The following is a 13476-nucleotide window of genomic DNA, read 5'->3' as shown; positions in this document are numbered from 1 at the left end:
TCATCACAGCACATTTTATGCATTGTCCTTTGATTCTTTTCTTTATAACATCAGAGACACTGAACACATCAGAGAGACAGCGGTTTGTCGGCCCGTAAGAAAAGTGTCTCTGGCTCTGAAAAGACTTTGGACCCTTGTTGTGGTTTTCCCTGGACATAAATCACAGTCCATTATCAAGGACAAGTCCTACGGGTCATCGGTAGCTCAGTGGATGGAGCGGGCGCCCTAAGTATGGGAGCTTAGTCCTTGATGCAGCGGCCGTGGGTTCAAACCCAGCCTGCTGTCCTGTGCTACATGTCGTTCCCTCTCTCCCCATAACGTTATGCTGTCCTGACATTAAAGGAAATAAAAGCCCAACAATTAATCTGTAAACACAGAACTGCAGGTGTGTCAGTGTTGATGAGAAATGAATCTACCTGGACACATGATGAGGTCATTGATCAAGACGTCATCTATTCAAAGATGGAACTGGCTCATTGATGGGACTCAACATCCCATAATAGCTCCATCAGCCTGGTGTCCACGTCGTCATGACGTCCAGGATCAGTTCCAGTCTGTTTGATAGCTGTGTGTTTGATGTTGAGTTTGTGCCCAGTGTGTTTGGGCTCCATCACATTACAGCTGAATAAATTATATTCAAATATATGAACACTGTTAAGATAGAAACATGTTTCTGTATGTTAGACACATGACCTCATCACATGACATCACATCACTTCACATGTGAACACGCTCTGCAGGCTGTTCCCATCACACCTCACTCTGTTCAGCTGATGGAGCACATTGATTTTTCATGTCTTCAAATCTCTGATTCAGTTTTGGATGAAATCAGTGGCTCTGCTTTTAACTCCACTTCCTGTCTCTGAGAGTCATGTTATCTGCACTCTACTGATGATGTCTGTTGGTGCTCACTGTGAACCAGCTTCCCTCAGGCTGAACAGACTCAGAGCTGATTGAACTGATTCTGATCAGCTGCTCTGTTTCTCAGCTCAGGCTCAGTCAGCTCAGAGATCAGGATCAGGTTCAGGATCAGAGTTTGTTGAGCCTGCTCTGTGAAACAGGGCCCAGGTGTACAGGTGTAAGGGTGTCACAGGTACTTACATTGGTGACCTTGCGTTTGATGTTCTCCAGCAGGTGTTCTTGTCCTCTGATGAAGAACGGATGTTGGAACTCGGTGTCGTCTCGTTCTGGTTTCACCAAACCCCCCTGTTCAATGTGGACCACCTTACGGAACCCGTCTGAGAGAAAAAAACAAATATTTAAACATCTTTGGTTTGTTAATATACACAAATATAAACACTGCCACAATTTTTATATTTATATTAACCGACGTACCATGTTTACATTTGTATTAACCAACGTACCATGAACCAGTGTACCATGTTTATATTTGAATATATATTAATCAATGTACCATGTTTATATTTGAATACAGTACAGGCCAAAAGTTTGGACACACCTTCTCATTCAGTGCGTTTTCTTTATTTTCATGACTATTTACATTGTAGATTCTCACTGAAGGCATCAAAACTATGAATGAACACATGTGGAGTTATGTACTTAACAAAAAAAGGTGAAATAACTGAAAACATGTTTTATATTCTAGTTTCTTCAAAATAGCCACCCTTTGCTCTGATTACTGCTTTGCACACTCTTGGCATTCTCTCCATGAGCTTCAAGAGGTAGTCACCTGAAATGGTTTTCCAACAGTCTTGAAGGAGTTCCCAGAGGTGTTTAGCACTTGTTGGCCCCTTTGCCTTCACTCTGCGGTCCAGCTCACCCCAAACCATCTCCATTGGGTTCAGGTCCGGTGACTGTGGAGGCCAGGTCATCTGCCGCAGCACTCCATCACTCTCCTTCTTGGTCAAATAGCCCTTACACAGCCTGGAGGTGTGTTTGGGGTCATTGTCCTGTTGAAAAATAAATGATCATCCAACTAAACGCAAACCGGATGGGATGGCATGTCGCTGCAGGATGCTGTGGTAGCCATGCTGGTTCAGTGTGCCTTCAATTTTGAATTTTGTCACCAGCAAAACACCCCCACACCATCACACCTCCTCCTCCATGCTTCACAGTGGGAACCAGGCATGTGGAATCCATCCGTTCACCTTTTCTGCGTCTCACAAAGACACGGCGGTTGGAACCAAAGATCTCAAATTTGGACTCATCAGACCAAAGCACAGATTTCCACTGGTCTGATGTCCATTCCTTGTGTTTCTTGGCCCAAACAAATCTCTTCTGCTTGTTGCCTCTCCTTAGCAGTGGTTTCCTAGCAGCTATTTGACCATGAAGGCCTGATTCGCGCAGTCTCCTCTTAACAGTTGTTCTAGAGATGGGTCTGCTGCTAGAACTCTGTGTGGCATTCATCTGGTCTCTGATCTGAGCTGCTGTTAACTTGCGATTTCTGAGGCTGGTGACTCGGATGAACTTATCCTCAGAAGCAGAGGTGACTCTTGGTCTTCCTTTCCTGGGTCGGTCCTCATGTGTGCCAGTTTCGTTGTAGCGCTTGATGGTTTTGCGTGACTCCACTTGGGGACACATTTAAAGTTTTGCAATTTTCCGGACTGACTGACCTTCATTTCTTAAAGTAATGATGGCCACTCGTTTTTCTTTAGTTAGCTGATTGGTTCTTGCCATAATATGAATTTTAACAGTTGTCCAATAGGGCTGTCGGCTGTGTATTAACCTGACTTCTGCACAACACAACTGATGGTCCCAACCCCATTGATAAAGCAAGAAATTCCACTAATTAACCCTGATAAGGCACACCTGTGAAGTGGAAACCATTTCAGGTGACTACCTCTTGAAGCTCATGGAGAGAATGCCAAGAGTGTGCAAAGCAGTAATCAGAGCAAAGGGTGGCTATTTTGAAGAAACTAGAATATAAAACATGTTTTCAGTTATTTCACCTTTTTTTGTTAAGTACATAACTCCACATGTGTTCATTCATAGTTTTGATGCCTTCAGTGAGAATCTACAATGTAAATAGTCATGAAAATAAAGAAAACGCATTGAATGAGAAGGTGTGTCCAAACTTTTGGCCTGTACTGTATATATTAACCAATGTACCATGTTTACATTTATTATTATTAACCAACGTGACCATGTTTATATTTATATATATTAACCAACGTACCATGAACCAGTGTACCATGTTTATATTTGAATATATATTAACCAGTGTACCATGTTTATATTTGAATATATATTAACCAATGTACCATGTTTATATTTGAATATATATTAACCAGTGTACCATGTTTATATTTATTATTATTAACCAACGTGACCATGTTTATATTTGAATATATATTAACCAATGTACCATGTTTACATTTATTATTATTAACCAACGTGACCCCATGTTTATATTTGTATATATTAACCAATGTGACCATGTTTATATTTGTATATATTAACCATCATGACCATGTTTATAACATTGGTTAGTATTAAACAAATATAAACATGTATAAATATAAAGGTTGTTTATACTCACACATGTTGAGCTGTCGGATGAAACTCGCCATGTTGTTGTGTTTGAAGAACTTTGGTAAAACTTCTTTAGAGAATCGACCCTGATCGAACACATGGAAACTGGTTCCACTCTGAAACACACAGAACATTCAGAGAACACTCAAAGAACATTCAGAGAACACTGAGAGAGCATACAGAGAACACTGAGAGAACACTGAGAACACTCAGAGAACACTGAGAACATTCAGAGAACACTGAGAACACTCAGAGAACACTGAGAACACTCAGAGAACACTGAGAACATTCAGAGAACACTGAGAGAACACTCAGAGAACACTGAGAGAGCATTCAGAGAACACTGAGAGAACACTCAGAGAACACTGAGAGAGCATTCAGAGAACACTCAAAGAAAACTCAGAGAACACTCAAAGAACATTCAGAGAACACTGAGAGAGCACTGAGAGAACACTGAGTGAACACTCAGAGAACACTGAGAGAGCACTCAGAAAACATTCAGAGAACACTGAGAGAACATTCAGAGAACACTCACACTAACTGGTGTCAAACTGGATCTACCTGGTGTCTGACTGGATCAGCAGCCATATTCACAAAGAATCCTAAGACTAAGAGTAGCTCTTAGTGACGTCAATGTTCCCTTGGTAAGATAAAAGTTATTCACAAAGCATCTTAGGCCTTAAGAGAGCTCCTACGGTGAAAAACTGTTCAGAGGAGGGAGGAGGACATTTAAGAAGCCCAGGAGTGTCTTAAACAGAGAAGATGGCGGAAAGACAGAGAGGAAGGAGAGATATTCTCCGTATATTGAACGACAGTGATTTAATAAGACGCTACCGGCTTGATCGTGCAGGGATAATGGTTGTGGTTGACCTCATCAGGGATGAGCTTACTTTTCCCACCCAGCGTAGTAACGCAGTAACGCCCGCTTTGGATTGCAGCACGTACCAGCGCTTCTCACACTCATTGCCTGTGCGTAAAAGGAGAGGGAACGACACATTGATTTGTCGGGCAATGTGCTCCCAAGTCTGCCTCTTCCCTTGTGCCGTGATCCCGGGACTGAATTTCCCTCTTAAAGCTCCGCTGTTCTCCTCCACGAGCTGTGCCAACAGCAGGCACTGCTCTTCTGTCCAGTTCAGCTTTCTCGTTCTTTTTTTCTCCATTTCGTTCGTTGTTTTAGTCATTCTGCCAAATCACACCGCTTTTTACAAGGAGGCCAGCAATCACAGTAACTGCTGACAGCTGAGTCTGCGTCCACCATTAATATCAAATAGATTAAGTAGTAAAATTACCAGCGTGGCGAGTAAACATAACAATAAGCAAATCAATAGGCTATAAAAATCAGAGCCTACGTTCAAACATTTTGAAGCTGTGTAACAATTAATTTAATTTTGCTGAGTTTCATCATCATGACATAAAATTATTTTCACGATTACACATTTCTTAATACAGTCTACGTTCTATGATGGGTTCATTTCACTGTCCATTCATTACTAGGAGCGCTTTTTTGTGTAACAACCAATCACAGCTTTTAGAAGACTGCGTCATACCTAGCAACGGGGTCAACCACACCTCCTCACGAAGATGAAAGTTTCTGTCCCCTCCTTGCTCAGAGTTGCTCTCAGAAACTTCCTGAATCACTCTTAAGCTAAGACTCCTTGCTAGGAATTTTTAGGCTGAGTTAGGAGCTCTCTGAGAGGACTCTGAGAATCTTTATGACTACGGGCCCTGGTGTCTAACTGGATCTAACTGGTGTGTCTAACTGGATCTAACTGGTGTCTGACTGGATCTAACTGGTGTCTAACTGGATCTAACTGGTGTGTCTAACTGGATCTAACTGGTGTCTGACTGGATCTAACTGGTGTCTAACTGGATCTAACTGGTGTCTGACTGGATCTAACTGGTGTCTAACTGGATCTAACTGGTGTCTAACTGGATCTAACTGGTGTCTGACTGGATCTAACTGGTGTCTAACTGGAGCTAACTGGTGTCTAACTGGATCTAACTGGTGTCTAACTGGATCTAACTGGTGTCTAACTGGATCTAACTGGTGTCTGACTGGATCTAACTGGTGTCTAACTGGATCTAACTGGTGTGTCTAACTGGATCTAACTGGTGTCTGACTGGATCTAACTGGTGTCTAACTGGAGCTAACTGGTGTCTAACTGGATCTAACTGGTGTCTAACTGGATCTAACTGGTGTCTAACCGGAGCTAACTGGTGTCTAACTGGAGCTAACTGGTGTCTAACTGGAGCTAACTGGTGTCTAACTGGATCTAACTGGTGTCTAACTGGATCTAACTGGTGTCTGACTGGATCTAACTGGTGTCTGACTGGATCTAACTGGTGTGTCTAACTGGATCTAACTGGTGTCTGACTGGAGCTAACTGGTGTCTAACTGGAGCTAACTGGTGTGTCTAACTGGAGCTAACTGGTGTCTGACTGGATCTAACTGGTGTCTAACTGGATCTAACTGGTGTCTGACTGGATCTAACTGGTGTCTAACTGGATCTAACTGGTGTGTCTAACTGGATCTAACTGGTGTCTGACTGGATCTAACTGGTGTCTAACTGGATCTAACTGGTGTCTGACTGGATCTAACTGGTGTCTAACTGGATCTAACTGGTGTGTCTAACTGGATCTAACTGGTGTCTGACTGGATCTAACTGGTGTCTAACTGGAGCTAACTGGTGTCTAACTGGATCTAACTGGTGTCTAACTGGATCTAACTGGTGTCTAACTGGATCTAACTGGTGTCTGACTGGATCTAACTGGTGTCTAACTGGATCTAACTGGTGTCTAACTGGATCTAACTGGTGTCTGACTGGATCTAACTGGTGTCTAACTGGAGCTAACTGGTGTCTAACTGGATCTAACTGGTGTCTAACTGGATCTAACTGGTGTCTAACCGGAGCTAACTGGTGTCTAACTGGAGCTAACTGGTGTCTAACTGGAGCTAACTGGTGTCTAACTGGATCTAACTGGTGTCTGACTGGATCTAACTGGTGTCTGACTGGATCTAACTGGTGTCTGACTGGATCTAACTGGTGTGTCTAACTGGATCTAACTGGTGTCTGACTGGAGCTAACTGGTGTCTAACTAGATCTAACTGGTGTGTCTAACTGGATCTAACTGGTGTCTGACTGGATCTAACTGGTGTCTAACTGGATCTAACTGGTGTCTAACTGGATCTAACTGGTGTCTGACTGGATCTAACTGGTGTCTAACTGGAGCTAACTGGTGTCTAACTGGATCTAACTGGTGTCTAACTGGATCTAACTGGTGTCTAACCGGAGCTAACTGGTGTCTAACTGGAGCTAACTGGTGTCTAACTGGATCTAACTGGTGTCTAACTGGATCTAACTGGTGTCTGACTGGATCTAACTGGTGTCTGACTGGAGCTAACTGGTGTCTAACTGGATCTAACTGGTGTCTAACTGGATCTAACTGGTGTCTGACTGGATCTAACTGGTGTCTGACTGGAGCTAACTGGTGTCTAACTGGAGCTAACTGGTGTCTAACTGGATCTAACTGGTGTCTAACTGGTGTCTAACTGGATCTAACTGGTGTCTAACTGAATCTAACTGGTGTCTAACTGGATCTAACTGGTGTCTGACTGGATCTAACTGGTGTCTGACTGAATCTAACTGGTGTCTAACTGAATCTAACTGGTGTCTAACTGGATCTAACTGGTGTCTGACTGAATCTAACTGGTGTCTAACTGAATCTAACTGGTGTCTAACCGGAGCTAACTGGTGTCTAACTGGATCTAACTGGTGTCTGACTGGAGCTAACTGGTGTCTGACTGGAGCTAACTGGTGTCTGACTGGATCTAACTGGTGTCTGACTGGAGCTAACTGGTGTCTAACTGGATCTAACTGGTGTCTAACTGGATCTAACTGGTGTCTGACTGGATCTAACTGGTGTCTGACTGGAGCTAACTGGTGTCTAACTGGAGCTAACTGGTGTCTAACTGGATCTAACTGGTGTCTAACTGGTGTCTAACTGAATCTAACTGGTGTCTGACTGGATCTAACTGGTGTCTGACTGAATCTAACTGGTGTCTAACTGAATCTAACTGGTGTCTAACCGGAGCTAACTGGTGTCTAACTGGATCTAACTGGTGTCTAACTGGATCTAACTGGTGTCTGACTGGAGCTAACTGGTGTCTGACTGGATCTAACTGGTGTCTAACTGGATCTAACTGGTGTCTGACTGGATCTAACTGGTGTCTAACTGAATCTAACTGGTGTCTGACTGGAGCTAACTGGTGTCTAACTGGATCTAACTGGTGTCTAACTGGATCTAACTGGTGTCTAACTGGAGCTAACTGATATCTAACTGGATCCAACTGGTGTCTGACTGGATCTAACTGGTGTCTAACTGGATCTAACTGGTGTCTGACTGGATCTAACTGGTGTCTGACTGGAGCTAACTGGTGTCTAACTGGATCTAACTGGTGTCTAACTGGATCTAACTGGTGTCTGACTGGATCTAACTGGTGTCTGACTGGAGCTAACTGGTGTCTAACTGGAGCTAACTGGTGTCTAACTGGATCTAACTGGTGTCTAACTGGTGTCTAACTGGATCTAACTGGTGTCTAACTGAATCTAACTGGTGTCTGACTGGATCTAACTGGTGTCTAACTGGATCTAACTGGTGTCTAACTGAATCTAACTGGTGTCTAACCGGAGCTAACTGGTGTCTAACTGGATCTAACTGGTGTCTGACTGGAGCTAACTGGTGTCTAACTGAATCTAACTGGTGTCTAACTGAATCTAACTGGTGTCTAACCGGAGCTAACTGGTGTCTAACTGGAGCTAACTGGTGTCTGACTGGAGCTAACTGGTGTCTAACTGAATCTAACTGGTGTCTAACCAGAGCTAACTGGTGTCTAACTGGAGCTAACTGGTGTCTGACTGGAGCTAACTGGTGTCTGACTGGAGCTAACTGGTGTCTAACTGAATCTAACTGGTGTCTAACTGAATCTAACTGGTGTCTAACCGGAGCTAACTGGTGTCTAACTGGAGCTAACTGGTGTCTGACTGGAGCTAACTGGTGTCTGACTGGAGCTAACTGGTGTCTAACTGGATCTAACTGGTGTCTAACTGGTGTCTAACTGAATCTAACTGGTGTCTGACTGGATCTAACTGGTGTCTGACTGAATCTAACTGGTGTCTAACTGAATCTAACTGGTGTCTAACCGGAGCTAACTGGTGTCTAACTGGATCTAACTGGTGTCTAACTGGATCTAACTGGTGTCTGACTGGAGCTAACTGGTGTCTGACTGGAGCTAACTGGTGTCTGACTGGATCTAACTGGTGTCTAACTGGATCTAACTGGTGTCTGACTGGATCTAACTGGTGTCTAACTGGATCTAACTGGTGTCTGACTGGAGCTAACTGGTGTCTAACTGGATCTAACTGGTGTCTAACTGGATCTAACTGGTGTCTAACTGAATCTAACTGATATCTAACTGGATCCAACTGGTGTCTAACTGGTGTCTGACTGGATCTAACTGGTGTCTAACTGGATCTAACTGGTGTCTGACTGGATCTAACTGGTGTCTGACTGCAGCTAACTGGTGTCTAACTGGATCTAACTGGTGTCTGACTGGATCTAACTGGTGTCTGACTGGAGCTAACTGGTGTCTAACTGGAGCTAACTGGTGTCTAACTGGATCTAACTGGTGTCTAACTGGTGTCTTACTGGATCTAACTGGTGTCTGACTGGATCTAACTGGTGTCTAACTGAATCTAACTGGTGTCTAACTGGAGCTAACTGGTGTCTAACTGGAGCTAACTGGTGTCTAACTGGATCTAACTGGTGTCTGACTGGAGCTAACTGGTGTCTAACTGGATCTAACTGGTGTCTAACTGGATCTAACTGGTGTCTGACTGGATCTAACTGGTGTCTGACTGGAGCTAACTGGTGTCTAACTGGATCTAACTGGTGTCTAACTGGATCTAACTGGTGTCTGACTGGATCTAACTGGTGTCTCACTGGAGCTAACTGGTGTCTAACTGGAGCTAACTGGTGTCTAACTGGATCTAACTGGTGTCTGACTGGATCTAACTGGTGTCTGACTGGAGCTAACTGGTGTCTAACTGGAGCTAACTGGTGTCTAACTGGAGCTAACTGGTGTCTAACTGGTGTCTAACTGGAGCTAACTGGTGTCTAACTGAATCTAACTGGTGTCTAACTGGATCTAACTGGTGTCTAACCGGAGCTAACTGGTGTCTGACTGGATCTAACTGGTGTCTAACTGGATCTAATTGGTGTCTAACTGGAGCTAACTGGTGTCTAACTGAATCTAACTGGTGTCTAACTGGATCTAACTGGTGTCTAACTGAATCTAACTGGTGTCTAACTGGATCTAACTGGTGTCTGACTGGAGCTAACTGGTGTCTAACTGGATCTAACTGGTGTCTAACTGGTGTCTAACTGGAGCTAACTGGTGTCTAACTGAATCTAACTGGTGTCTAACTGGATCTAACTGGTGTCTAACCGGAGCTAACTGGTGTCTGACTGGATCTAACTGGTGTCTAACTGGATCTAACTGGTGTCTAACTGGAGCTAACTGGTGTCTAACTGAATCTAACTGGTGTCTAACTGAATCTAACTGGTGTCTAACTGGATCTAACTGGTGTCTGACTGGAGCTAACTGGTGTCTAACTGGATCTAACTGGTGTCTAACTGGATCTAACTGGTGTCAAACTGGTCTTCTCTATAAATCAACTGTCCTCTGTGGGATTCAACCTGCTAACTGTGCTAAGCTAAGGTACGCTAAGATAATGTGCTCACCGGGCTCCAGCAGATGAGCGGGTCGGTGTCCGGGTCCTCCACCAGGGTCCACAGTTTGGTGAGGAAGGCCGGGACGTTACCGCCGCCCAGCACCGCACCCCCTCCTCCACCGGGATACTCCATCGGTGAGACACAAATCAAACACACACCGCTAATCGGAGCTAACGATGCTAACAGTTAGCTGTAGAGCCAAACAAAGTGCGCCACGGGTCCGGACTGCGGTCTGATCGTGGTCACACAGGACTGGTCCGGGTCCTGGACTCTGCCGGTCTCTGCTGGTCCTCAGATGGTCCGTTATAACCGGGTTTTATTCAACTAAAAACCAAAAACACAAGAAACCTAACCACTCAGACAACTGCGTAACGAGACTGCTGTCGCGCCGTGGTGACGTGGTAGTAGCAACGAAGCGTCAACGTCCTGTCGCGTAGTGACGTCATCAGGTGTAATCTGGATTATTTCATTTAGAGAATATTTTTAGTTTCAGGAGGAGGAACAGGCGCGTCACCAGACACTTTTCACTGGGGCACGTGCCTCGGTAAACACGCGCTGTGCACCTGTAAAAAGTCCCAGTCCATTTTCATAAATAAACCTTTTTTTACTGAATATCCGCAGGACTCCACTGTGACTGATGTGTCGAGGAAGAAGAGCATGGACACAGTTTCTTCCTACTTCAACCAGCAGTGATGGGAATTCCGGCTCTTTTTAGAGAGCCACCGGTTCCCAAGTGGCTCCTCAGATTTTTGTTGCGTAAATTAATTTATTATCAACAATAATGTAAAATAAATTACTAATGTAAAGAAAATACATTATATCAAATGTTTATTACTTATATGGCTTTATATACTCTACAGAGTGCTACAAAAATAAATTATAAAGTACAAAAAACTTTTAACTATTTTAAACTTTTAGCTTTTTACTATTAAACATTTAACTATCCTAAACTTGTAACTATTTACAGTGAAACAACATAGAGAAGTTCACAGAATCACACAACAGAATATAACTGAAGCTGCAGCAGCAGTTGCAGTAGACACACTGGCACCTTCATTAATAATTGCAGGTTCGCTTGCTTGTCTTTTTTCTTCCAATTGCACTGATGGATGAACAGTTCTCATGTGCCTGTGCAGCTTGTTTGGAAATGAGATTTTGATCTTGCAGACTCTACACTCTGCCCTTGTATTGTCAGCGTAATTGAAATCTGAACTATAGTTATAGTTCTGGCTACTGCGGTACAATATGTTGAAAGAAGAAATATTAATACCTGGCAGTATACATGTGTGACAATAGTCATATGTGTATAATAACAGTAGAAGTATGACTAATGACTAATGATGGCAGCAGCAGCAGCAGGAGGCATCTGGCAGGACCACGGCAGCAGCACAACCACACACGTCACACTGTCCAGGCACCGCTGTGATATGAGTTAATCTGAGAGACAGTGGAGCACAAAGGCTCCGGAGAAGAAGCCGAGTTAGTGACATCCAGAATGGCCGAGTTAGCAAGATGCAGTAATAGGATACGAGAGAGAGAGAGAGAGAGAGAGAGAGAGAGAGAGAAGGTCAAAAACATTTATAAGCAGCTGGGCATTTTTCCCGTCTTCGCTGATCTCTCCTACTGTCAGTGATACAGACTGTACCTTCACTGTCAGTGATACCGACTGTACCTTCACAGCTGTCAGTGATACAGACTGTACCTTTACTGTCAGTGATGCAGACTGTACCTTCACTGTCAGTGATACAGACTGTACCTTCACAGCTGTCAGTGATACAGACTGTACCTTTACTGTCAGTGATACAGACTGTACCTTCACTGTCAGTGATACAGACTGTACCTTCACAGCTGTCAGTGATGCAGACTGTACCTTCACTGTCAGTGATACAGACTGTACCTTCACAGCTGTCAGTGATACAGACTGTACCTTTACTGTCAGTGATACAGACTGTACCTTCACAGCTGTCAGTGATACAGACTGTACCTTTACTGTCAGTGATGCAGACTGTACCTTCACAGCTGTCAGTGATACAGACTGTACCTTCACTGTCAGTGATACAGACTGTACCTTTACTGTCAGTGATGCAGACTGTACCTTCACAGCTGTCAGTGATGCAGACTGTACCTTCACAGCTGTCAGTGATACAGACTGTACCTTCACTGTCAGTGATGCAGACTGTACCTTCACAGCTGTCAGTGATACAGACTGTACCTTCACTGTCAGTGATACAGACTGTACCTTTACTGTCAGTGATGCAGACTGTACCTTCACAGCTGTCAGTGATGCAGACTGTACCTTCACAGCTGTCAGTGATACAGACTGTACCTTCACTGTCAGTGATACAGACTGTACCTTCACTGTCAGTGATACAGACTGTACCTTTACTGTCAGTGATGCAGACTGTACCTTCACAGCTGTCAGTGATGCAGACTGTACCTTCACAGCTGTCAGTGATGCAGACTGTACCTTCACTGTCAGTGATACAGACTGTACCTTCACAGCTGTCAGTGATACAGACTGTACCTTCACTGTCAGTGATACAGACTGTGCCTTTACTGTCAGTGATGCAGACTGTACCTTCACAGCTGTCAGTGATACAGTCTGTACCTTCACTGTCAGTGATACAGACTGTACCTTCACAGCTGTCAGTGATACAGACTGTACCTTTACTGTCAGTGATGCAGACTGTACCTTCACAGCTGTCAGTGATACAGACTGTACCTTCACAGCTGTCAGTGATGCAGACTGTACCTTCACAGCTGTCAGTGATACAGACTGTACCTTCACTGTCAGTGATACAGACTGTACCTTCACAGCTGTCAGTGATACAGACTGTACCTTTACTGTCAGTGATACAGACTGTACCTTCACAGCTGTCAGTGATACAGACTGTACCTTTACTGTCAGTGATGCAGACTGTACCTTCACAGCTGTCAGTGATACAGACTGTACCTTCACTGTCAGTGATACAGACTGTACTTTCATAGTAAAGTATGTGTACATATATATATATATATATATATACATACTTCATAATAACAACAAAAAGGAGCACAGGGTTTGATCAAGGCGTCGGCTGTTATACATTGTGTAAAATCGTACATCAATCTTACAAGTGCGACCTGGAATGTCCGAACACTCATGGACACCCATGCTACCCATGATGATTCCTGTCGCCCCCATAGAAGAAC

General features: G+C 43.9%; 1 protein-coding gene across 1 annotated transcript in view; it reads right to left on the bottom strand.

The window, feature by feature from the left end:
- hsf1 (heat shock transcription factor 1) overlaps positions 1 to 10683 on the bottom strand; it is a 28651-nt gene extending 17968 nt beyond the window's left edge. Inside the window, exons 1-3 of the mRNA XM_049602630.1 lie at positions 10294 to 10683; positions 3500 to 3608; positions 1102 to 1238 (exon numbers count right to left, since the gene is read on the bottom strand). Of these exons, the coding sequence (XP_049458587.1) occupies positions 1102 to 1238; positions 3500 to 3608; positions 10294 to 10416 (369 nt within the window). The 5' untranslated portion in view covers positions 10417 to 10683. The remainder of the gene's footprint in view (positions 1 to 1101; positions 1239 to 3499; positions 3609 to 10293) is intronic.
- Between the last annotated feature and the right edge of the window lie 2793 nt (positions 10684 to 13476).

The sequence above is a fragment of the Epinephelus fuscoguttatus genome, linkage group LG17 (assembly GCF_011397635.1).
Source record: "Epinephelus fuscoguttatus linkage group LG17, E.fuscoguttatus.final_Chr_v1".
Taxonomy (NCBI): Eukaryota; Metazoa; Chordata; class Actinopteri; order Perciformes; family Serranidae; genus Epinephelus; species Epinephelus fuscoguttatus.
Note: the sequence above shows the minus strand (reverse complement) of the source record. Positions and strands in the feature narration are given on the sequence as shown.